Genomic DNA, 23,299 nt, shown 5'->3' on the forward strand with positions numbered 1-23,299 from the left:
TCCCTCTCTCTCTCTCTCTGAGTCTCACGCCATTATGTGCCGACTCACCCAGTCGAGAAAAGGACAAAAGTTCTGGCCACGAGCCTGCTGACTGGGAACTCTCTGTGTGTGTGTGTGTGTGTGTGTGTGTGTGTGTGTGTGTGTGTGTGTGTGTGTGTGTGTGTGTGTGTGTGTGTGTGTGTGTGTGTGTGTGTGTGTGTGTGTGTGCCAGCTGGTTACATCTGGTTTAAGAGGCCACAGAGGGAGGCTGCTGTCTCCCACCTCTCAATATCAGTTACTAATCTCTGTTTCCCAGAAGTGTCTATTTGCGTGTGTGTGTGTGTGTGTGTGTGTGTGTGTGTGTGTGTGTGTGTGTGTGTGTGTGTGTGTGTGTGTGTGTGTGTGTGTGTGTTTGCTCAGTGTCTTTTCTATTTGTTTAGTGTGTATTCAGTGTGTAATTAGATTCATGTTCACTCTCTGCATCCTCCGTCAGTCTTGGTCTTACGAGTCAACTTGTCCATCACTCGGTGGGATGATATTAAACACAACTTTTTTCCAGGTATCACTAATATGTGGGTCAGTGTGTGTAACCAGGAGTGTTTTAAGTTGTGAGGACGGGGCTTTCTTCCACAGTCGGGTCACTCACTGAAGTCGTATATTAGGTTTCAAAGAAGCTGGACTGGCTCAGCTGCCACCAACCATCCTCCTCAGTGAAATGAGCAGAGTAGCCCAGTGTAATGGTGTCAAAAAAAAAACTGTGTAATGAAGGGTTTTGGTTTTGTTTTGTTTTTTAGGTCGAATTCCTTGAAGGTTTTAGTTTATAAGGTCGTAAAAACAATGCAGGACTTAATGTAGCCTGTATTATCATGATAAATGACGCCTTTACGATGAGCCATCCTGTCATTGTGTGATGTTTTTGTCCAACCTCTGGACATCATTAACACAACTACAAGGGGCTGGTGGTGGAAAAAAGCACAGGTGTAATTAATAAAGTTGATGATGGGTGCATTTTATGTGGGTGATTCAGGTCCTGCTTTGTGCTTTGTGCTTTTGCCCCGTTGCAGACTCACTGCGTCACTTCACTGGCCTGAGTGGTCGTTAGTGTAATCACTCACACCTGTGCTCCTCGGCCATGAGAGAGAGCGTCGACTTGTTGTTTTACCGACTTTCATCAGCTGTTTGTAAATCTTACTCTCACCTTTAAAACCAATGCACATATGTTTTGGTCATGTGACTCACTTTATTTTTTTTTTAATTCTGTCATTCAGTTATTATCTCCGTGTTTATGTGTGTCCATTCCATTGTCATCTCGTTTGTGTCTTTTGGGAACTAATACATCTGATAAATAGAATAAACATCAGTGCAGGTACATAGACCTTGCCATGTTGGCAGCCAGGAAGTGTATAACCTTGAAGTGGAAGGCATCTGAACCCCCATCAACAGTCCATTGGTGGAATGAACTTTCAAGCTATCGTACTTTAGATAGTATATATTACAGGAGTAAAAACAGATCCTCAGACTTTTTAAAAATTTGGCAATCTCATATTGATTTTGATTTTGGAGTGTCTTGGGCCAATATAGGGCATAGTGGAGATGGCATGATCAGTGTGTAATGATATGTGTTATTGTTATGTTGTATTGTGTGTGGGTAACCACCTTTTTTGATTTTTTTTTTCGATTTTTGATTTTATTTTAGTTATGTTTCGCTGCTGGTGCTTGTTTGTTTTGTTTTGTTGTCATTGTCTGTGTGTTTGAAGGGTATATGACTGGTTGTTGTTGTTTTGTTGTTTGTTTGTTTGTTTTGTTTGTTTTGTGAGGGAACCAGGCCCATTTGGGATTGAATGACTGTGATATGAAGTGCTGTATTACATAAGATTTGGTGATCTGAGTTCCTGTCCTGGCTGTGGTTTAAAATGAAAAAATATAATTAAAAAAAAAACCAATGCACAGCCTCATGTTGGCCGACTGCACTGCCTCTGAGGACCGCGTGATGGGCAAGAAAGACACACACTATTTGATTGACAGTTCTCTCACTCTCCTGCCTTTATAGCACATTGAGGCTGGATAGCACCAACAAGGTTCAGTGGGCTCTATGCACAGCCCCACTACCTCCTGAACTTAAGGCAACTACATTATTGGACAAACTGATTAATCCGGGTGTGTCTGAGTAGTCACAATGGTCAGACACACCTGGATTAATGTCCAATAATGTAAAACAGGAAATAAAGGAGCTGCAAGTAGTAGTGCTGTGCATAGAGCCCATTCAATCTAAGATACACTCAAAGTAGAGTTTAGTGAAATTGAAAGTGAAAAGTTTAAAATTAATTAATCCAGGTTTAAAATTAAACCAAGGTCAGACTGGAGCCCTAGTGGTTCAGCTGTGTCTCTTTCCTCTTTCAGTCAATGCCATGTTTAACGGTCAATAAGTAGTTTCCTTCGTAAGAAATATTCTTCATCATAAACTCAACTGGATTGACTCTGCCCCCTAATTTCTTTTTTGAGGAACTTGATTTTGGTCAAATTTATCAAGAAAAATGCAGCCATTGTCAAAGCTGAACCTAAAATGCATTAAAAAAAAGTGGAAGGAGCTAATGGAAATGCGACATGGAAGAAGAAAAAGAAGAAGAAACATGTATGATAACAATAGTTTATTAGCACTAATAATCTGAATCTTTATCTTTCACCATTATTTTAACACGGTGTGATGACTGAAGCTTTAATCTAACACATTTCCATCTCTGTGGTGAATCGGCTCCGGTGTCAGCTGCTGCTGCTGCAGACTGAGAGACTGGCTGTGTGAGGAGATTATAGAGCTTTTTCCAGTAAAACCCACACAAACTCTTACTAATTAAATCAGATAAAGTTATTATCCAAGAAACAAATGGACACCGACCGTCCTCTCCAAAATGAAGATCCTCACCAAAAGTTTCTCACAGGACTCATTTTGAATAAGTGAAATTTATTATAGGCTATGAAATCACGTAATAAGAGATCCGAGTACAGTCACAGGGGAGTTTTCCATATTATCAGCACAAGAGAGATTTAACGCTATAACTCATTCCTTTTAGCACATCGAAATACTGGCGTGCTGTTCACTATGCATGGATGTGATCAAGCTGTGAACACGTAGCCTACTGCGTCTTGACCGTGATGTACAGTATGTGGTGTTATCAGCAGCAGTGCGCTTATGTAAACGCAGTGGTCAGCTGTTGTTAGCAGTCCACAGGAGAGAGGAGAGATGCATGTGCAGAGGAGAAGAGAAGAGGGAGTTGCGGGGGTGTGAACTGTACTGTATGTGTCACACTGTTTCTCAACTGTCTAAATGCCACATGACACGTGGATGACCTATGACCACACATGTATTGGCCAAGAGAGCACAAACACACACACACACACAAACATCCACACACCTCATCCCAACATGAGATGTACAACAACAAACAGAGAGGAAGGGTGAAAGGATTCTGGTATATAGAAATCTGCAGTGGTCGACAGTAACGGAGTAAATTTACTTGAGTACATATCCAGAGGATTTGTACTTTACTTGAGTATTAGATTTCTTTGGTACTTACTTGAATACATTTCCAAGACAAATATTTTCACTTTTATTCGAGATCATTTCTAGGAAGGCTGAAAACTACTCATTACTTTCAGGTCTGCTCTCTTTTGTTTCTTTTTTTTTTCTAAAATACTATTGGACACAAGCTGTGTTTGTCAAAGAAGGAAAGCAAAGCACATCACTGCAGGTGGTTTCAAAGAGTTAATTCTCAGAAACAAGAGTTAAAAGGTCCTTAAATTAATTTAGAAAAAAATATATAGTAATTCATTGATGTGAAAAATAAGAAATTTACTCTTACTCTTACTTTTACTTAAAGTAAATGTATGTACTATTGGATACTTAAGTACCTTTAAGAGCAAGTGCTTTTTTACTCTTACTCGAGTAACATGTCAACTGAGCTACTTTTACTTGTAACAGAGTAAATTTTGACCAGTAGTATTTGTACTCTTACTCAAGTACTGGGGTCGAGTACTCTGTCCATCTCTGGAAATCTGGCAGTCACATACTGTTTCCCCTAGATTCATTATAATAGGAAGATCACAAATGGGTGACATTCACACTGCTAACTAGTCAACCTGTAACAAGTAGCTAAGCCTTGTAAATTTCAGCCTAATGGGCAGTGGTGGAGGAAGATGAGAGAAAGAGAGACTGGGAAGGAGAGAGCATGTTTACCAGGAAAGTACAGAAAAACAAACAGGGTGATCAGGCAAGGAGGAAATAGAGTTTGAGAGCAAGGATTGAAGAAGACACAGCTTCACTAGGTCAATAAAGTTTCCAGTGTACTCTATTTGTTTTCATATCACAGTCAGACGGGCTGCTGATCTGGGCAGGTGGTGGTTATTATGGACTTCAGAGTGTGTCAATGTAAAGAAGAAGAGCATCTCACTTTGATTGGTGTTAAATGTGTGGGATCTGTGGATGCATATTACAGCTCCAGATCATTTCCTTCTGTAAATGTCTGAATCAGCCCATCCTCCTGTCTGGTTAAGGCTGCAGGAGGTGTTTAACGTGTTTCGGTTCTGCTTTTAACTGTCACTCTGTCTCTTTCCATAAGATTATTTATCTGTTAGTGTTTTTTTCTCTCCTCCTCCTCCTTCTCCTTCTCCCCATCTGTCTCTCTGTCCAACGTGCTTTTCTTCACAGAGAGAGAGAGAGAGAGAGAGAGAGCAGCTGTCCACACAGGCAGTGATTGGGGTTATAGCTTGTTAGGAGAGTGGAGATTGTGTTTCCACTCTGCTCATTAAGAGTCAGCACTGATGTCACTCCGGCCCCTCATACATCACGTTATGTAAGGCACACACACACACACACACACACACACACACACACACACATTTGTACTTCTATCTTTATGAGGACACTCGCTGACAAATGACCTTCCCTAGCTCCATAGCTGAAAGCCTGAAACCACAGACCGAGACCTGACTGTAATATTGACCCTAAAACCAACTTGGAAAGTCCAGCCTGTTTGAGAGGGACAACTGCACACACACACACACACACACACACACACACTGAGTCATTAAGGAGAGGGGATATGAAATCATAGGATGATCTAGACCTGAACTTCAGACCAGTACCGTGAGGACTGGTAGCTTTTCTTTAGTGCGTAATCAACAAGGAGCTATTCTGTGTGTGTGTTTTTTTTAATACATGCTCTTTTACACTGTAAATTAGCACCATAAGAAAAAGAAAACAATTGTCTGATTAACTGTGTTTGATTAAACTTCAACATAAGAAAAAGTTAGGCAATATCTCATGTTACAATGTGAATTTATGACAAACTTAAACTGGAACTGCATTTAGGGACTAATTTTACATTATGATGTTGGCAGCAACAGAAAACCAGACGTCTTAAACAGTCAACTTTCATCCCTGTGCTACATGTGTTTACAGCTGATAAAGGTTTTCAACATCTGCACCGTCTCAAAGTGTTATGACATGGGTCATTAACAGGCCAGTGAGATTTAAAACCCATCCAGGGGAGCTTTATATTACATTTGTGGGTCAATATTTCATTATATGCTGTTATTACATAATCAGATGTTACAGGCCTTGTGAGGTTTGGATCACAAATAAAAAGCATTACATCAAATCTGGAAATCTGCTGACTAGAGTCTGTCATGATCTGCCCCAGTGACTTTGTTTATATTAGCCTGTTTAATTTTCTTGAATTAATTTATATGGACTTTTTCCTGTTTTATTTCACACTTTTTGTTTTACTTCCTGTCTTTGTCGAGTTTCCCACTTTTCTGATTAATTTCATCTGTGTCTATAATCAGCCAAGTGTATCGTGTATTCAAGTCTCTGTCTTCCCCTCTAACTTTACTTCTAATCAGTTCCCCTGATGTTTCCTCCAAGTTATTTTTGGCATTTAATTACATTTTTGTGCCTATAATCGCTTTTCTTCTTGGATCCTGAGATACTAATCCCTCGCGGTAGCTGCACATTTAAAAACATTTACAGTCTTCCTGGTGTCTTTTCCCAGCAGAATTGAATTCAAGATTATTGCATTCTTGGAGGATAAGCCAAGATTTATATTAGTCATCGTCGTCCAGCCCACTCATGGAGGAGAATCATGTCATCACACAGGACCTGGCGCTGCATAAGTCACAGAGGAGTTGATTAACTAACGGACGGAGCAAAACAGTTTGTTTCCTGCACAAAGTTAGAGCTGGGACTCATTCACTCACTCACCTCTCTCTCTCTCCCTCTCTCTCTCTGTCTCTTGCAGATGCTGCCTCCAGAACCAGAGACATGCCACTAACCAAATGTCACATGACGGCCTTCAAAATAAAGCTCTTGCATAACCATGAGGGCCTGGAAGCGGCAGAGAGTCTGTTTACAATGATACAGTGTGAAGCTTCATGACTTTCTGTGGGCGCTGTATGTGTGTGTGTGTGTGTTAGTTTGAGTGTGTGTGTGTGTCCATGCCCCCAAACATTGCTCACATCTTATCCGCAGTCTCTTGATGTGCATCAGCTGAGCACAGCATGGTTGTTGCACTTGGTTATCACAAAGTGCGCTGTGCAGTTCCAAAACATGACTTCAGCCACAACAACATGAAAAAACACGTCCAATTTGGCGCCCATGTAAAAAAAAAAAAAAAAAAAAAAAAAAGGCATATGTTGGCCTGAAACCAAACATCCAACCGTCTGTTTTACCTGCAACACGTTGCTGGTGATTATTTAGAGTCAGACTTCTCCTCTCTGGTGAAATTCATGAAATCACGTTAGATAAACACAAAAATACACAAGTATGATACTGAAAAACATCCTCATTGAAAGCTTGTTGGTTTTGTCACATCACGGACAAAGTACAAGGCTACATACGTCTATTGGTTAAATTCAAACAAACACACACACACACACACACACACACACAAACACAACACACACACACACACACACACACACACACACACACACACACACACACACACACACACACACACACACACACACACACACACACACACACACACACACATTCCCACTCCCACCACTGAGCACCAAGCCCCAAAATCAACAAAACACAGCCTGTATTAAACCAAATATTCTTTATTTCTCAGGGTATAAAACTTCTGTACAAACACATCTTCCTTTGACGGATGTCTTTAGTTCAACAGAGAACTCATTGTGAGCAGATCGCAGCAGCAGCAGCAGCAGCAGCAGCAGCAGCAGCAGCAGCAGCAGTGTATTATCTCTGGTCATGTTTTTATGTGCAGGAAAAACAAAAAACATAGTGATGTTTCACACAGGCCGAGCTGGTTGGTTTCCCAGGAGAAGTCCTCAGCTGGTGACCCATGTGAGTGAGCTCAGGTGTGCTTTAGGGGGAAGCACTGAAAAATTAATGAAATCTCAAGAACAAACCATTTTGCACAATTCCCTTTTGCCCATTTCCTGTTGTTTAAACTCTCTGGACTTTGTGAGTTAAATGTGGCACGCAGGCAAACCTTCGCCAATGAACTGTAATCACTACAGCTGATTTTTGATAAACCTGTCTTTATTTTATTTATTCATTTATTTATTTATTTTTTGGCAGTTTAAGAACGTATTCAATACAAAATAAACCACAGCCACTGTCATTACACTCATATAGACCACCGGTACATTTCTACAGTGCAACTTAAAGCACAGTCTTTGCATTTGTCCCACACATGCAAAATGTAACATTTCTGTCTCACCTTGACAAAAAACAACCAGTAAACAGCACAATCCTCTGACTACTGACCTGGTGGACAGTCAGCCATCATCATATCTTCATATTACACACAACAGTTCACTTTCAGAGACCCATCTGCTCTACATTACAAAACCATACATCTGTCATACAGGAGGGACACATCCTGCTGAGGATTAGCAAGCTCACTCCGACTTCACTTTAAGCATTAAAGTGGGACTGTGAAGACATATAACATAATCTCAGTCTGAAAAGTTGAATTTATAAGGAAAAAATAGGCACAATTGTTCACTTAAATACACTCTGGGGTTTTGCTCTTTGGTAGCTCATATTAGCTGATATTACTGAGTCCGCTGACCGCCTTTATGACTCTTCTCTTACTGTCACGTTTCTGCACATGGCCACATGGAGGTGATGCTGCTAAAAAAAAAGTTACTCACTTAAAAGGATAATAAGCGAATCTATGTATTCAGGTATACACAGGCTAGAGATGGGAACAAAACAAAAACAGATTCATTCTCGAATCCTTGTCAGGCACATGCAAACCATTGGTGACTAATTGAACTTGCTTTAACCATAAATGAGGTTGTATTTTTCTCTGTTTGACTACAGGCCTGAATCACATGCTGCGTAAGCCGGTGTGATGAGAAACTTACTATGCTGTTATGACTAGTAAAACCTGACAGAGGAAATGCCGGCTATCATAAGGATCCATGTGACCTTTAGCCTAGTTAAATCCACCATCACCCAAGGCTGCAGACAAACAGCAAGACAAGTATCTTATTATGCCTTTTCCCCCAGCAAGAAACAATACATTTGCTATCATGAGTAAAACATCGACACAGTGAGCCCATTCAGTCGCAGTTGTCGCAGCATCTTCGGTATAAAACAACTAAACAGCTCCAGTTAAGAGACAGTCCTTAAATCGGGAGTCACAGCTTCACACTGAGGCCTAAACTCAGCATGAGCAGACTTTTTAATCTGAAAAGTTTTCAATCTGAAAAGTCTGCTCATGCTCTGTCTTGGATGGATGTCGTGGATTTTTTTTTTTTTTGCCAAACTGCAAAACAATAGCAGTTGTATCAGTGTCTGATACTTGACTTGGTCGAAGCATTACAGTGACCTTGCTTATAGTTAAGTCACTTCTCGACTGGTTCAACTACACATTAAAGTAATTATTATTATCAATTGAATAATGAGGCACACCGCTGCTCACTCCATTTCACCAGTAGAGAACCAACTTTGAACCACACACACAGAAGATGGTACAAGGTAAGCAAAAATGCTGGTAAAAGCTCAGGGTTAACATTTATTTTGCACTAAGAAAATGAGATATCCTTCACCCTTTGCCCAGGATTTACTAAACCACTCCCGACCCAAACAAGGTTAATGTGGACTTTCAATGGACATTATCAGAAACATGGAGGTTGAGCAAAGTTGAGCAAAACCAGCAGAATATCGGCTGTCAAATGAAATGTTATGAAATGGTTGAACAGTTAAACAGTGTAGATGTTAACCCTGGACCCGAAGAGTCTTATAAACTTTATGTTACAAGCCAGACAAAGGTTTACATTATTCTTAGTTTGTTTGTTGGTTTTTTCAAGAATTAAAAGATAAGAGCGGTTTGATATGAACGATTATTACTGAACTACAGCGGATCTTCTTCAGTCCATTACAACCTCCAACCTGGTTGCACCCTTTTTTCCTTCTGCTGCAGTGACTCTAAGACAAAGGGCCATTCAGATGTAGGAACTGTAGAGAAATAGTTGTAAATTACAGGGTTTTGTTCTTGTTTTAGTCGCTACAATGTACAAAGGAAGGTGTGGCGGTGGAGTATTTAACAGCCACATATTTTATGTTTCAGTTTGACTTTTTGTTATCAACGTTCACAACGTATAAAACTCAATCTGTGAGGGGAGAAAACAGGCTGCAGAGGCGGCTGCAGAACTAACTGAGCGTACAGCAGACATAGGATGGACAATGGATGTCTCTGTAGTATAAACGCAGCACGGACTCCGAATGGTAGTAATAATCCACACTGATCACTGTGATAACGCAGAAGATCGAGCTCTGGAGATAAATGGAGAAAATGCAGAGCAACAAACATTATGATTCAAACTAGAAGAAAAGTTTTGACTGAACACGTACATAATTCAAACTTCACAGTCTTTGCATTTTAAGCTAAGAAGAAAATCCAGCTTTGTTCTCTTTAGTTTGGTCAGAATAATTTTCTTGCTGCAAACTGTCACAAAGAAAAAGCTGAGCCCATTTTGTAAATTCAAACACATGCAAAGAGCACTTTGTTGATCCAGCTCTTACTGTAAGTGCTCACACTTGAGGCTGTTTTAGTAGCTGGAAACAGAAAATCAAACTCATACAGTTATCTGAGTAAATAACCTGTTGTTTTTTTTGCAGAATGAATGATTCAAATCCAAATCTCCATATTCTCAGAGTGATTTCTTCCTTTAAGTCACCTGGCTACTGCACTGAGCAAAGCTGTGGGTTTGAGGAACAATGTGATCATGATGAAGATGAGAAAAACACTAAAGCAGCACAACGTCCTCCTGGTCCATTAAGATCAAGTGCTTGCCAGACAACAGTCAACCTCCATAGTCCAAAGATGTATATGTAACCAAGCTGCATAGGTAGGTACCAGTCCATTTTCACAGCCTCTATACAGTCCTTCAGTACTAATGTGGGAGAGACGTGAATGATGAACTAGCTCAGCCACCAGTGGAAACCCAAAGTAGGTCACTGACTCCTAGATGTTGTGTATTCTTGGGTAAAAATCCAACTTGCCTTTGTAGACAATACTTGTGTTTTCACCACATTCACACATTTCATTGTACAGCATCCTTGGCTGGCACGAAGATATGTTGTAGGTTACATTGGCCAAGTTTTTTTTCTTTTTTTTTAATGAGACAAAAATAGATTTTTACCCTCATGAGAAGAGAAATGCATTGGTATTAGTTGTTTTCCAAATAAGATGTGATATGAATCTGACTAGACTCTGAGTCTGACTAGACTTATTCACTGTCTCGCTCCACAGAGGCTGGACAATGAAAAACAAACCCGCCAATAACCAAGCCAGACCAAACTCCATAATTAGTACAGATCATGACTAAAAATGCAGGTTCCACATTAGGTTTGTAGGTTGCACCAGAATAAACTGGGCATGTGACCAGGATAAAATTATTAGCTGCTTAATGAAGGAAGCTCTTTCATTAGAACAACAATGACCCCAGTTATGAAAAAGAAGCTCTAAAAATTGACCATGCGCTGGACTTTTTGTTTTAAATCAATGTCCAGTGATGAAATGATCAGGTCTGGTCCTGTTTTCTAATGTAAATAAGGATGAGTTTTGTTCTGAGAGCCACTCTATTTCAGTCGGCGGTTATTTTTAATCGTGAGTATTGGAAACCAGACTAAAGTAGGGGACAAGTTAGAAAAATCTCTATGAAAAATGACTGCCCGCAGACAGTCCATGGCCCTTCCAGGCTACAAAACAAGGCTACATATATCCATACTAGGCTGTGGAGGAAGAGGTTCCTTCTCCTGTAGAGCTCATACTGGAGGCAGGCTGAGATTAAAACCAGGTTAGAAAAAGGACATTTAAGCACAAAAATCCCTGGTTCTTTCTTGGACACAGCAGTAGGCTGCTGCTTGGTTTTCAGAGCAGGTTCTGCTGGAACCAGGTTGGGCTCAGTAGTAAATCTCATCCACGATAAGACGAAAACCCCTCTTCAAACAAAGACAAATGCATTTTAGATCCACGACAGTCTTAACTTTGGTTCTCAGCCACACTCCAGTCGAGGTCCTGCTCAACATCAGGCTTCAGTAGAGAGAAACCCAAACTGAAAGTGAGTCCTGGCAGAACCCAAACCCTGCTGAATATACAGACCAGGATGAAGTCAAAAGAGGATCAGAGAGTTTCAGACCCAACCACAGGTCTGCTCTAGGCCACGCAGCAGTATCTTTTCCACCAGGACTTTGACAGACTCTTCATCTTGTCCGGTGTCTGCCTTTGCTTTTTTCGTCGTTTTTGTTTCCCTCTCTGGTGCTTTTGGGAGCTGTAGTTCTGCAGACTTGCCAGTATGGCTGTGTCGAACACTTCCTTGAGATTTTTTTGGGTCAGAGAGGAGCACTCCATGTAGGCCACAGCTCCGATTTCCACGGCACAGTCCTGGGCGTCCACTGGGTCGATGGGCCGCTCCCGATACTTAGCCAGGTCAATGAGAACCTAAACAAACAACACGCTTTTAGATCTCATGTTGGTAGTTTCAGTCAGCAAGATAAAGAGCTGTTCGTGTGAAGGCCTTCACCAATTACAATTTAAAGCAGTACTAAAGAACTTTCAGTTTTGGTTGAGTTTGGCGGCGCCTGTGGACCAAAGCGGTAGTGTTTTGCCTGAAGAAAGACTCCATTTCCCATGAACACTAGCGTGAAGCCCTGTAAATATCCTGCATTAAAATTAACAGAAGACATCAAAACTAAGTTTCTGTTTCCAGTGGATCATTTCAAAGTGAAAACACAAACATAATCCATTGCTAAAGTGCTGTTTTGCCTGTTCCCTCCTTGTTGTGACTCGCAAAAGTGAAAGTGAAACTTAAGTGAGAGCAGGGTTCCTACCATGCTCCTCAAAGCTGCTTATAGTGCCAGAGAAAGAGATACAGACCCCCTCAGGCCATGACAGAGGTGTCATTCAACTTGTTGTAAGTCGATGTATCATCACAAAAGTTATGAAAATATTTTATGAAGGTTGAAAAGTTCCTTAGTGTTGGTTTAATCTTCTAAACATTATTTGCGAGCATTTGGTAAACCATCGTGAAAAGATATTATATCTTTATGTGTGCTGAGCCACTGAAAATATCACAAATCAATTACTCAATAAAACTTTGTTAAATGTCGTAAAATTGTCCAAACATTGAACTTTTGGCAAAACAATCCGTTCTTTTCTTTGCAGTTCACGAAAAGTTGGAGGTCTTTGTTCAGGCTCCATGTGATTTATATTAGATCATCTAAGGCACCAAGACAGTAAGAAGGATCCAGAACAATGACAAAAGTAACATTTGCATCCTCTAAGAGCATCATCGTTACTTTACTGTATCCTAAAAATGACTGACTGGATGATTTCCATAAGATCAGAAACACTGAGGTTCAACAGCCCTGAAAGATTGTTGAAAGATGGATGCAGCTACAAAGAAGTACAAACTTTGCTCATGTTAGTTTGTACATAGTCGGATTTTTACACACTGATACAAATCTAAGCGGCTGAAACAGATATAGATATCTATATGATGATATATGTTAATAAGCACACCTTGACATCTTCTCGAAGGTCACACTGCGTCCCAACAAGTACAAGCGGAGCGAACGGGGCGTGTCTCCGTATCTCCGGGATCCACTTCTCAGGAACGTTCTGGAAAGAGGCGGGACTGACCACGCTGAAGCACAACAGGAACACATCTGCACTGGTGTAGCACAGAGGACGCAGCTTGTCAAACTCATCCTGCGAAGGTTGGGAGAGATCGAGAGCAAGAAGGCGTCAAAAAACAATGAGATAAACTCAGTAACTCACCAACCAAACCACTAAATTGCGCTTATTACAGTAATGCATTCAGGACAAACAGAAGAAAAGTGACCAGTGCAGCAGAAGTGTCGTGTGTTGTCAGGAGAAGGAAAGGCAGAGAGGGAGAAAGTGATTATAAGTTCAAAGTAGAGGAAGCAACAGAGCAGATTCAGATTTAGTCCCACAAGTGGAGCAGGAAAACCAACTTTTGAGACCTCTCTTCCTCTTTCGGTGTGTGTGCATGTGAGAGGAGGAAGAGGTGTTGTCCAGTGACACTGAGTGGTCTGATCTCCCAGTGTGTCACTCCTCTGCCTGTGATCCTCCCATTCATTTTGTTTTCACATCTGAGAGCCCTGTGGTGCAGAGGATGATGGCGATTTCTGCTTTATGGCGTCTTAACGTGTGATATTGTTGATTTAAAGCAGAAGTAAGCGGAATGTTGTGTTAATATAAGTCCTAAATAGTTATATCTTCCGACGGCAATCACTTATATAGAGTGTTTGGTCTGAAACACGGGTCTGTCAGTCACTCTGCTCTGCTGTAAGCCGAGTAGAAAACGTTCCTTGTATCCTACAACCTTTATCCAATGAGGAGAGAGAACGGCATGAAGGGGCGGTCTTCTCTGTGTGTGCAGCCAAGAGATGCGCGTGAATGTGGTGACGAGGGCGGGGACTGCTAACTCCATCGGCTGACAAGAAGTTAGTCAAAATGACCGGATCGCTTACTTCTGCTTTAACTGCTAAATATTACCCTTTTGGTAACACTTTATTTGACACCTATCTCTATAACACATTATAACCATACTTATAATGAGTTATAATGCAGTTACAGCACTGTATAACTTTAGTTATAAACACTCATAAATGATCATAATGCTTTATAACAATAATCATAACACACTATAAAGTATTTTATCATGACATATAAGGTCAGTTATTATAATACGTTATAATTGTTAGTAACTGGCTGACAATGCCCACATCGATAATGCATTATAAATATAGTTATAATGTATTATAATTGGCTTATAAACGTGTATAACTATCATTATAAACACTCTAAATTATCATAAGGCTTTATAACAATAACCAACACATAATAGAGCATTTTATAATGGCTTATAAGGACAAGTATTATAATAGAGTTATAATTGCTCTATAATGTGTTATGCTTATTGTTATAAAGCCTTATGGTAATTTATGAGTGTTTATAATGATAGTTATACATGTCTATAAGCCCATTCTTATAATACATTATCGATGTGGGCATTGTCAGTGAGTTACTAACAGTTATAATAACTTATTATAATACCTGACCTTATAAGTCATGATAAAATGCTTTATAGTGTGTTATGATTATTGTTATAAATCATTATGATATCAATTATGAGTGTTTATAACTATAGTTATACAGTGCTGTAACTGCATTATGACTCATTATAAGTATGTTATAATGCATTATAGAGATAGGCGTCAAATAAAGTGTTACCAATCTTTTTTATAACGATGTCTATTGTTTCATTTATAAATCCTATTTCCATTGCTTGTCTCTGGAGCTGATTCCCTCAGGAGCTCACAGACTGGCTGGTAGGCTATACAGTTGTTATTATTATTATCAGTTAGGTAAAGTGCATATCTGACGTTATCAATGAACTATTTGTGTTTCACCGTAAACATCAGCTCTCTGTCGGACCAGTTGTATCTCATCCTAACTTGACAGGTCTTTGACTTTTTTCCTCCTCACATAAACAGCTGCTGCAAGTGTCGACACGACTGCATCACTTCCTGTGTGCCAGAGAATCTCCCCTGGGAAAAACCAGCCAGATACCAGCAGCTAGTTTCCTGGACAAAGACTGAGCCCAACTGAGACCGAAACTGAATTTAACTGAGATATCAGCTGTAAAACTGGATATTTAGCTCCTGGAGGTTAGTGCTCAGTGTTGTGTTGGTCCAACTACGTAGACAATCCTCTGTCCCACTCAAATGACTGATCAAATAAATGTGGACACAGCAACAAAACTTAAATGTATTTATGCATATGAAGACTGTAAATGCATTGTAGCAACATTTTTGAGATGTCAGTAGCCTACAAAACACCAGATGATTGTTATGTTTCCTCAGCTGTAAGTAAAGAAAGAAAGAAAGAAAGAAAGAAAGAAAGAAAGAAAGAAAGAAAGAAAGAAAGAAAGAAAGAAAGCATTGTTTCCAGCCCAAATAAAACAACAGGAAATGCTGCTGGCTTTCTTTGTGTGCGTGTATGTATGTGTGTGTGTGTGTGTGTGTGTGTTGAGATCACTGACCTGTCCAGCTGTGTCACAGAGTTGTAGTTTGACTGGCTGCCCATCCACTGACACCACCGCTACACACACACACACACACAAACACACAAGGTCAATAACAAGTGTAGTGTCGCTTTCCACTGAAGAAAGTAGTAGCTAAATAGGGTCAGATTTGGTCATTTGGAGGTTAAATTTGTGAACAGTTTTTAATCTATTCCCTTGATCATATTATCTATAGCGTATTATATATAGCATATCTAAAGTAGAACTCTGTAGGCCTAAATGATCAAATGACATTAAATAGACTTGAACTACAGTATGATGACTAATAGGCTACTTGATTTGGTCATTTGGAGGTTAAACTGTTTTTAATCTATTCACTATTCCCATTGAGAGTAGCATCTTGAGCTAGAATTAAGTTAGTTATCAAATAACATGAAATAAACTATTTCCAATGTAAGATACATTTATTTCTAACATGTGTAGGCTATTTATATTTCACTCTACTCCACCAACAGTCTGTGTGGGTCAGTCTTTTAGCCTATATCTGAACTTTTTGTTTTTTTCAGTGTCTCTCCTCCATCCTTTATTACCTGAGAAGTTGTCAAACGCGGTGGGGACATACTCGGTGGGATACCCGTTGGTGGTGTAGCTGACCACCAGGCTGGTTTTCCCCACAGCCCCGTCCCCCACCAGCACACACTTCACCCGCCTCTCCGCTGCCCCTGTTGCCCCTGTTGCCCCCGCTGCCCCTGCTGCCCCGGACCGCCGCGTCCTCCCGGAGCCCCTGTCCCGGCTGCGGACCCTCCTGGGCGGGACAGGCGGAGTAGGGGGCACCGGGTCCGGCTTGTAGCTCCCATCGCCCCGCGGAGGCATTTGGCACAGAGGAGGAGGAGGAGGAGGAGGAGGAGGGGGAGGAGGAGGAGGGGGAGACCCAGTGAGGAGATTCAGACCCGGTTCGGTCCCAGATCTCACATCGTCCGCCGCTGGTCCGTCCGGTTTCACGGCCGATGATGGTCCGCTGACTCTGCGGTCGTCGCTGCGCTCCACTTCTCTCTAGTTTCCATGATGAAAACAGCAAAGTTTGAACTTGTGAAAAGCCCGAACATCCTCAGACTGAGACCGAGACCGAGACCAGTCTGGGTCCAGTGTCCGGACCATCAGAGCCGGGTTAAAGATGAATTAAAGTCCGATTAAAAAGAGCGGAGACTCGGCTGTGAAGCTCCTCTACAGCTGCGTCCGTCCAGTCACCCAGAGCACCGAGCTGCCTAATGACATCACGGCGTGTGTGTGTGTGTGTGTGTGTGTGTGTGTGTGTGTGTGTGTGTGTGTGTGTGTGTGTGTGTGTGTGTGTGTGTGTGTGTGTGTGTGTGTGTGTGTGTGTGTGTGTGTGAGAGAGAGAGAGAGAGAGAGAGAGAGAGAGAGAGACCAGTCAAACCTATGATGATAACAACAACAACAGTGATAATAACTGGACCCAGAGTCTGTACTAGGCCTAATAAATTATCTATCTATCTATCTATCTATCTATCTATCTATCTATCTATCTATCTATCTATCTATCTATCTATCTATCTATCTATCTATCTATCTATCTATCTATCTAATAAGAGATCGTGTTTCTGATGTTATTTATTTAGTGGGATAAAAACTTATTTTAACTTTCCCCTTATTTCCTTCAGGGTTTGCACGTTCACGCTTTCACACTCAAATCAACAGATAGCTAGGCCTATACAAACTTGTAACATAATATTAGCTATGCAGTGTTTGATGCTGGACCTTGGCCAAATCTGGTTGATTATTTGAGGGGGGGAAGTATTGTGAAAAACTTTGCAACAGGTGAACTCAACATGAAGTCCCAAAGACTCCCTCTTCAAGACAACTATCATTATTCAGATTTAACCTTAACACACAATAGGCCTAATAATAAATTCAGTAAAGTAGAATATAAATCCCTCTGAGCTACCCATCATAAAACTGAAATATAAGGTGCCTTACATGTTTTCCAAACTAAATGCATCAGATTTAGCTAATTAGACTTTTGACGCCTTTAGACGGACGCTGCATTTGCGCCATCTAGTGGCAGAATATGATAGGCTAGGCCTAATATTTACAATTTCATCCTTTATTGGAAATAAGATTAAAATAAATAACAATATTGTGAGCTTCAGGCAAGTTATACTGTATAAGGCATCATATTAATTTGGATGAGTATTTCTGTGTGTTTCTGAATAAAAAGTCTGAATCAAGAAATGAGGAACCAATAACAGTTCCTCTGTTTGTTTCAACACGGACACTTTTAAGAGTTGTACGAGAGCTCCATGTGTGTTGACATGTCCAAGAGAGTCTTTACTCTACCACACAGTTATTAGCTTATTGATAGAAATAAAACGAAATAAACCTTTCCACCGGACAGACGGAGCCCCTGCTGCAACATGTCCGGCGGCAGCGAGACGGTGCTCGGCTTCCTGGAGGAGGCGGCGCCGTGGCGGCTCCTCGCCCCGCAGTTCCCCAGTAAGGTGGGGGGGAAGCCGGCGTGGCTCAGCCAGAGAGACCTGCCCTCCCCGGCCCAGCTGGAGTGTGAGAGCTGCCGCCTGCCCATGGCCTTTCTGCTGCAGGTTAGGAAGTAAACACCACCGTGTAATATGGAAGTCTGTATGGAGGTGATATCAGATTGAGAGCTAAAATGAATTTAATGTAATTCAGCCACACTGGTGAACAGTTTGTGTGACAGGAGCCTGTTTTGTTTTGTTTTGTTTCTTTTAAAAACATGTCTTAATTGTAGCCTACCTATTTTTATGAGAAGATGGACCCCATGGGTTATTTACTATCTTGCCTAGGACTCTTATACCTCAAAATTAAACATTTATTTACTGATATTGTTATCATTTAACTTTTTTTTTTTTTAAATATCCCTTTTTGTAGTTAGTACAGAACTAGATAGTGTATTGTGTGCTCTACCTTTACACTGTGCTATCTCTCCATGACAGATTAGGCCCTATCTCAAGATGATTTGTTAATGTTAATTGCCTGTTAATGTGCATTAAGGGCAATGAAGTAAAAAAACAAAAACAAACATTAACTTTGTATATTGAATGAATGAATGAATGAATGAATGAATGAATGAATGAAGGAAGGCTTTATTTCACATGTGAGTAATATAGCTATAACATATTTAAAGCACTTAAGTAAATACAACGTTTGAAAACTCCCTAATATCCGTGAGCCTGTGGACATTTTTAGGGACATTTAAAGTGGAATTGAAAGATAAGTAATTAAAGAGTGACTGAATGGCACTCACCTAACACCAGGTTGACTTACATGAACCCATCTCTGATTCAGCTCCTTTAAAACAAACAAACAAACCCAGACTCACTTGAACTACTCAGTGTGGTCACCCCTGTCCTCCTCTGCTGCAGGTGTACGGACCGGTGTCTGGTCGGGACAGCACTTTCCACAGGACACTGTTTCTGTTCTGCTGCAGGACTCCCGAGTGCTACAAACACAACGACAGCCGCTGTATGAAAGGTACTTGAAACCATTACTGTGGTTTTTATGCTCGTCTTTTGTTACACTATAGCAGAAGTGACAGCTCACCAAAAGAGCTACATTAATTAGCAATAAATTAATTAATATATTGGCCAGTAAACAGGAAATGAATCATCAGCTGTTTTGATGATGGGGTCACTGTTTCTCTGTCCATGTTGGTTTTCAGACTTAGTCAGACAAAGCATTTGAAGATGTTGCTGTGGACTGTAAGAAAATGTGACATTTTATAGATCACACAATAGACGACTGATTGAGAGAAAAAATTAGGTAATCTCGGTACTTGCAGCCACTTTGCTCTTTATCTTATTTCATCCAAACTTTAAACTATTCTTGTCTTAATATCTTAAGACTTGATGCCTTTTTCTTTCATGTTCTCTGACAGGGTTATTTTCTCTTTCCATTCAGTTTTCAGAAGTCAGCTACCCAGGAGGAACGAGTTCTACCCTTACGACCCCCCACCAGGTTTGTGCATTTGCAAGGATATCAGTGAAAAGTGTAAACCATCACCCTGTTAGGTCAACAGTACAGATGTTTTCAAAATGCATATATGTTGACTGACTGCTTGAATCTCCTCTACAGCTCATCTCATCAGTAGCTACTAGTGATCAACATTTGTTGTTAAAGGGATAGTTCACCCAAAATTCAAATTTCACTCATTATCTACTCACCCTCATGTCGACTAAGGGCTGGGAGAATTTTCAGAGTCCTCCGTGGCTTCTCTGAGTTACAGGGGGGTCCGCGCAGCATTATTTGTCCATATAATGGTTGTGAATGGTGCTCACTTTTCTTCGTCCAAAAAGACACACCAAAAAACATCCAAATACCTCCATACTGCTCGTCTGTAATGTCCTTCTTGTATTGAAGCCCAGACATGAGAAATTGTTCCGTCGGTCACAGGAAGAGCAGTGAACTGAGACACTGGGAGCTTCCGCTACAAACAAGCTTAAAATATAGACTTATTAAATTTTTTTCGGAACAATTTCTCATGTCGGGGCTTCAATACAAGAAGGACATTACAGACGAGCAGTATGGAGGTATTTGGATGTTTTTTGGCGTGTCTTTTTGGACGAAGAAAAGTGAGCACCATTCACAACCATTATATGGACAAATACTGCTGTGCGGACCCCCGGGTGAACTATCCCTTTAATGTGTATTTCTGCAGGTTTGTGAATTGTGGACCTTTTTGTGGTTTACCAGTTTTATGTGCATGACCTTTTCATGATGTTTTCATATTGCAGTTACTGTACATGCACAACGCTGACGAGCCTTGTTTTGTGTACCATGATTTTTTATTTTTTTCTCATCTATTTTTTTTCTCTCTCTCAGACGATGACCCCCCCAGTGATCCTGAACACAACCAGAGTGTGTTGCCCGTCTCTGGAGTTAAACTGTGTTGGGTGTGCGGTTGCCCTGGCAGCAAAGCCTGCTCTCGCTGTCACACTGTGACCTACTGTGGAAAACATCACCAGACCCTCCACTGGAAACACGCACACAAGAAGGAGTGTGGCAGCCAAGGTGTGTTAGACATGATGAGGGCTTGTTTAGCTTCAGTTGTTAATGCATGGATGGAGGATTTTCTGAACAGCGTTTTACAGTGTTTATAGTTGTAAGACGCTTTCAAATGTCCCAGCTAGGGATGTCACAATTATAGATTGTCTTGGTACGATTATTGTCAGAGCAATAATCACGATAATTATGCATTAATTAATTTACAACACTATGAATGTGTAAAAATCAAATATAGTCAAATATAATTACATTACTTATTATTCACACAAAATATTTTAAGTATCTATTAGTATATGACCAATTATTAATCCCCCAGGGGAAGTGTTTGAAATATTAGAGTTATTAGTTGTCATCTATACCAAATGTTTAAGTTTATTTTAATCATTTTTTTTAATTACAAATGATACGCTAACATTTGAATTCCTACCGATTCAATGTTACGTTAAATAAATGGACCAGTGTCTGTGTGTTTAGCTTTACTTTGGCGCACATCTGCCGATATGGTTTTGACATAGGCTAATCTTTTTTGGAAAGAGACGGTATTTAGGAATCTTTGTGTTTTGTCTGTTCCTGTACAGAAGCACCTGTTGTCACAACCTCTCCGTTCCTCTTCCCTGCGTCTGAGCTGGTCACCGAGCCTGAGGAAGAGGAGCAAAAGGGGGAAGAGGAAGATGCAAAGGAGGCTGAAGGAGAGGAGGAGGAGGAGGAGGAGGAGGAGGACAGTGCTCACAGGGGTGCAGACTGTCCCTCCTTAGCAGACAGTACGTTTTAAATCATACTCAACATACAGGTTAAAAATGCAGTTCTCATAGTATGATTGATCATTTTGATTATTGGATCTTTATCAGCATGTCTCTCGAAGGGATCGGTCCTGACTCTGTTCTCTCTGCAGCGCTGGCTGAGGCAGAGCTGGAGGAGATGGCCACGTGTGAGACCGAAGACAACAAAGTGTTTCAGAAGTTCAAAAAAAAGATTGCACCAGAACCCCATCAGGTAAAAATGACAAAATTGTGACATCTGCAAGCTATATGTATTATTTAATGTTTCATCCCTATGTTATATATTGATTGGTATATTTACATTATCTCAAATAATTGAGTTACACACTGTGCATTTAAATAATCAGAGACTCTGATGATGTGGAGTTAGAAAAGTCTACGCTGATTGTTTCCTCCGCTTCAGTCTCACAGTGTTGTGTGTTGTGTTCAGGTGGTGCGTTACAGTCGAGGTGGTTCTCCCTTGTGGATCTCTCCTCAGCACATCCCCTCAGATCAGGACATCCCACCATGCACCTGTGGCGCCAAGAGGACTTTTGAGTTTCAGGTAGTTACTGCTTTTTAAATCCCCAGTGATCCAGTCTAAGACCTTTTGTGCAGCCTTGAACAGAGCAGAAGAAAACCTCTCCGATTGTTAATCAATGGCCAGAGAGATTTTTCGTTGAAAAATAAAATCGCTACTACCAGACCCAGACTGGTGAATTTCGTGACTATTTGTATCTGTCCAGTGTTTACACTTAGTGTTTACATTTATTTCTTTTATTAAAAACCGTAGGCACTTTAAAAATAGCACTTTATGACAGATACTGCCTGCTGATGCACTTTATTGAATCTCAAATAGCACTTTACGTCAACTATGGTCGGATAAATGCACTTCAATTTTTTACCATCCTCCCGATTAATGCAACCGTTATGTGATGTACTACTGAGTTTACCATTTGTTTTGTCTTTGTCTAAATGTAATTGTATTTGTTTGTGGACAATGGGACTACAGATGGAAATGATCTCTCTAGCTAAATCTGACATATTTGCATATCAAATAATTGTTTTTGTAATGTTCATGAATATGTGGAGTCCCGTTTCAAATAAACTACCGTAATAAATGAAATGAAAAATACATCTGCTGACTTGTGTGTGTGTGTGTGTGTGTGTGTGTGTTTAGGTGATGCCTCAGCTGTTAAACAGCCTCCGTGTGGACGCAACAGGGGCCAGTATCGACTGGGGTACGCTGGCCGTCTACACCTGCTCCGCCAGCTGTAACCATGACAACCAGTACTGCCCCGAGTTCGTCTGGAAGCAGGACTTCAGCTCTGATCAGACTGACAAACAGACTGAACATTCATAATTCAACGTATTGAACTCAGACTGCAGTGAAGAAACTGGTTCGATCACATGTGGTGACGTCACTGGACACGTTACTGGTTGAACACGGACTGAACGTAAAGATCTGTGATATTCAGCTGAGTGAGGGGTCAAACTCCTGAGACGGTAAGGAGGAGATGAAGATGTTTTTTGTGGGGCAGATAGCAACTGCATTTGAGCCAAATGTATTTTTTTATAAGGAACAGACTAAATGTATAACTGATAGGACATACTGTATCTATCATGACATTTAAAGGTTCAGATATTTAAACAGATTTTTGTTTCCTGCTATTTCTACACATTTTCTGTTATACTTTAAAAATCTGGCTGTTAAGAGCAAAGTGTCAGCGGTATCTCTGACCTTTGTGGTTTGTGGGTTATGTTCAGTTCCAGTGCTGCGTACAGGCAGAGACGTTCTGGTACAGGTTAGTCTGCTGGTGCTGATGATGAGAAATATAATATAATCTTGTGCCTTCTCACATAATAAACATTTCAACAAAGCTGTCTAAAGGTATTCATCTAATTATGTTCATATT

At 40.7% G+C, this 23,299-nt stretch overlaps 2 protein-coding genes across 3 annotated transcripts; one reads left to right on the forward strand and one right to left on the reverse strand.

The window, feature by feature from the left end:
- Positions 1 to 9,012: 9,012 nt before the first annotated feature.
- Positions 9,013 to 16,599, reverse strand: rhoua (ras homolog family member Ua). 2 transcript variants are annotated; one of them, XM_085763675.1, is made up of 5 exons: positions 16,323 to 16,502; positions 16,161 to 16,292; positions 15,589 to 15,647; positions 13,041 to 13,229; positions 9,013 to 11,960 (listed from the first exon to the last, which is right to left on the reverse strand). In XM_085763675.1, the coding sequence occupies exons 1-5, from the start codon at positions 16,441 to 16,443 to the stop codon at positions 11,676 to 11,678; spliced, it is 786 nt and encodes a 261-aa protein (XP_085619801.1). In that variant the 5' UTR covers positions 16,444 to 16,502; the 3' UTR covers positions 9,013 to 11,675. The 2 variants fall into 2 exon arrangements, with proteins under 2 accessions (XP_085619801.1, XP_085619807.1); XM_085763681.1 differs by having other exon boundaries at positions 16,161 to 16,599.
- Positions 16,600 to 17,869: 1,270 nt separating this feature from the next.
- Positions 17,870 to 22,956, forward strand: pdcd2 (programmed cell death 2). Its single transcript, XM_085763662.1, has 8 exons — positions 17,870 to 18,185; positions 18,987 to 19,095; positions 19,522 to 19,578; positions 20,443 to 20,631; positions 21,204 to 21,386; positions 21,518 to 21,618; positions 21,835 to 21,948; positions 22,564 to 22,956. The coding sequence occupies exons 1-8, from the start codon at positions 18,003 to 18,005 to the stop codon at positions 22,744 to 22,746; spliced, it is 1,119 nt and encodes a 372-aa protein (XP_085619788.1). The 5' UTR covers positions 17,870 to 18,002; the 3' UTR covers positions 22,747 to 22,956.
- Positions 22,957 to 23,299: the final 343 nt, after the last annotated feature.

The sequence above is a fragment of the Trachurus japonicus genome, chromosome 3 (assembly GCF_045865225.1).
Source record: "Trachurus japonicus isolate A0001 chromosome 3, Traja_1.0".
Lineage (NCBI taxonomy): Eukaryota > Metazoa > Chordata > Actinopteri > Carangiformes > Carangidae > Trachurus > Trachurus japonicus.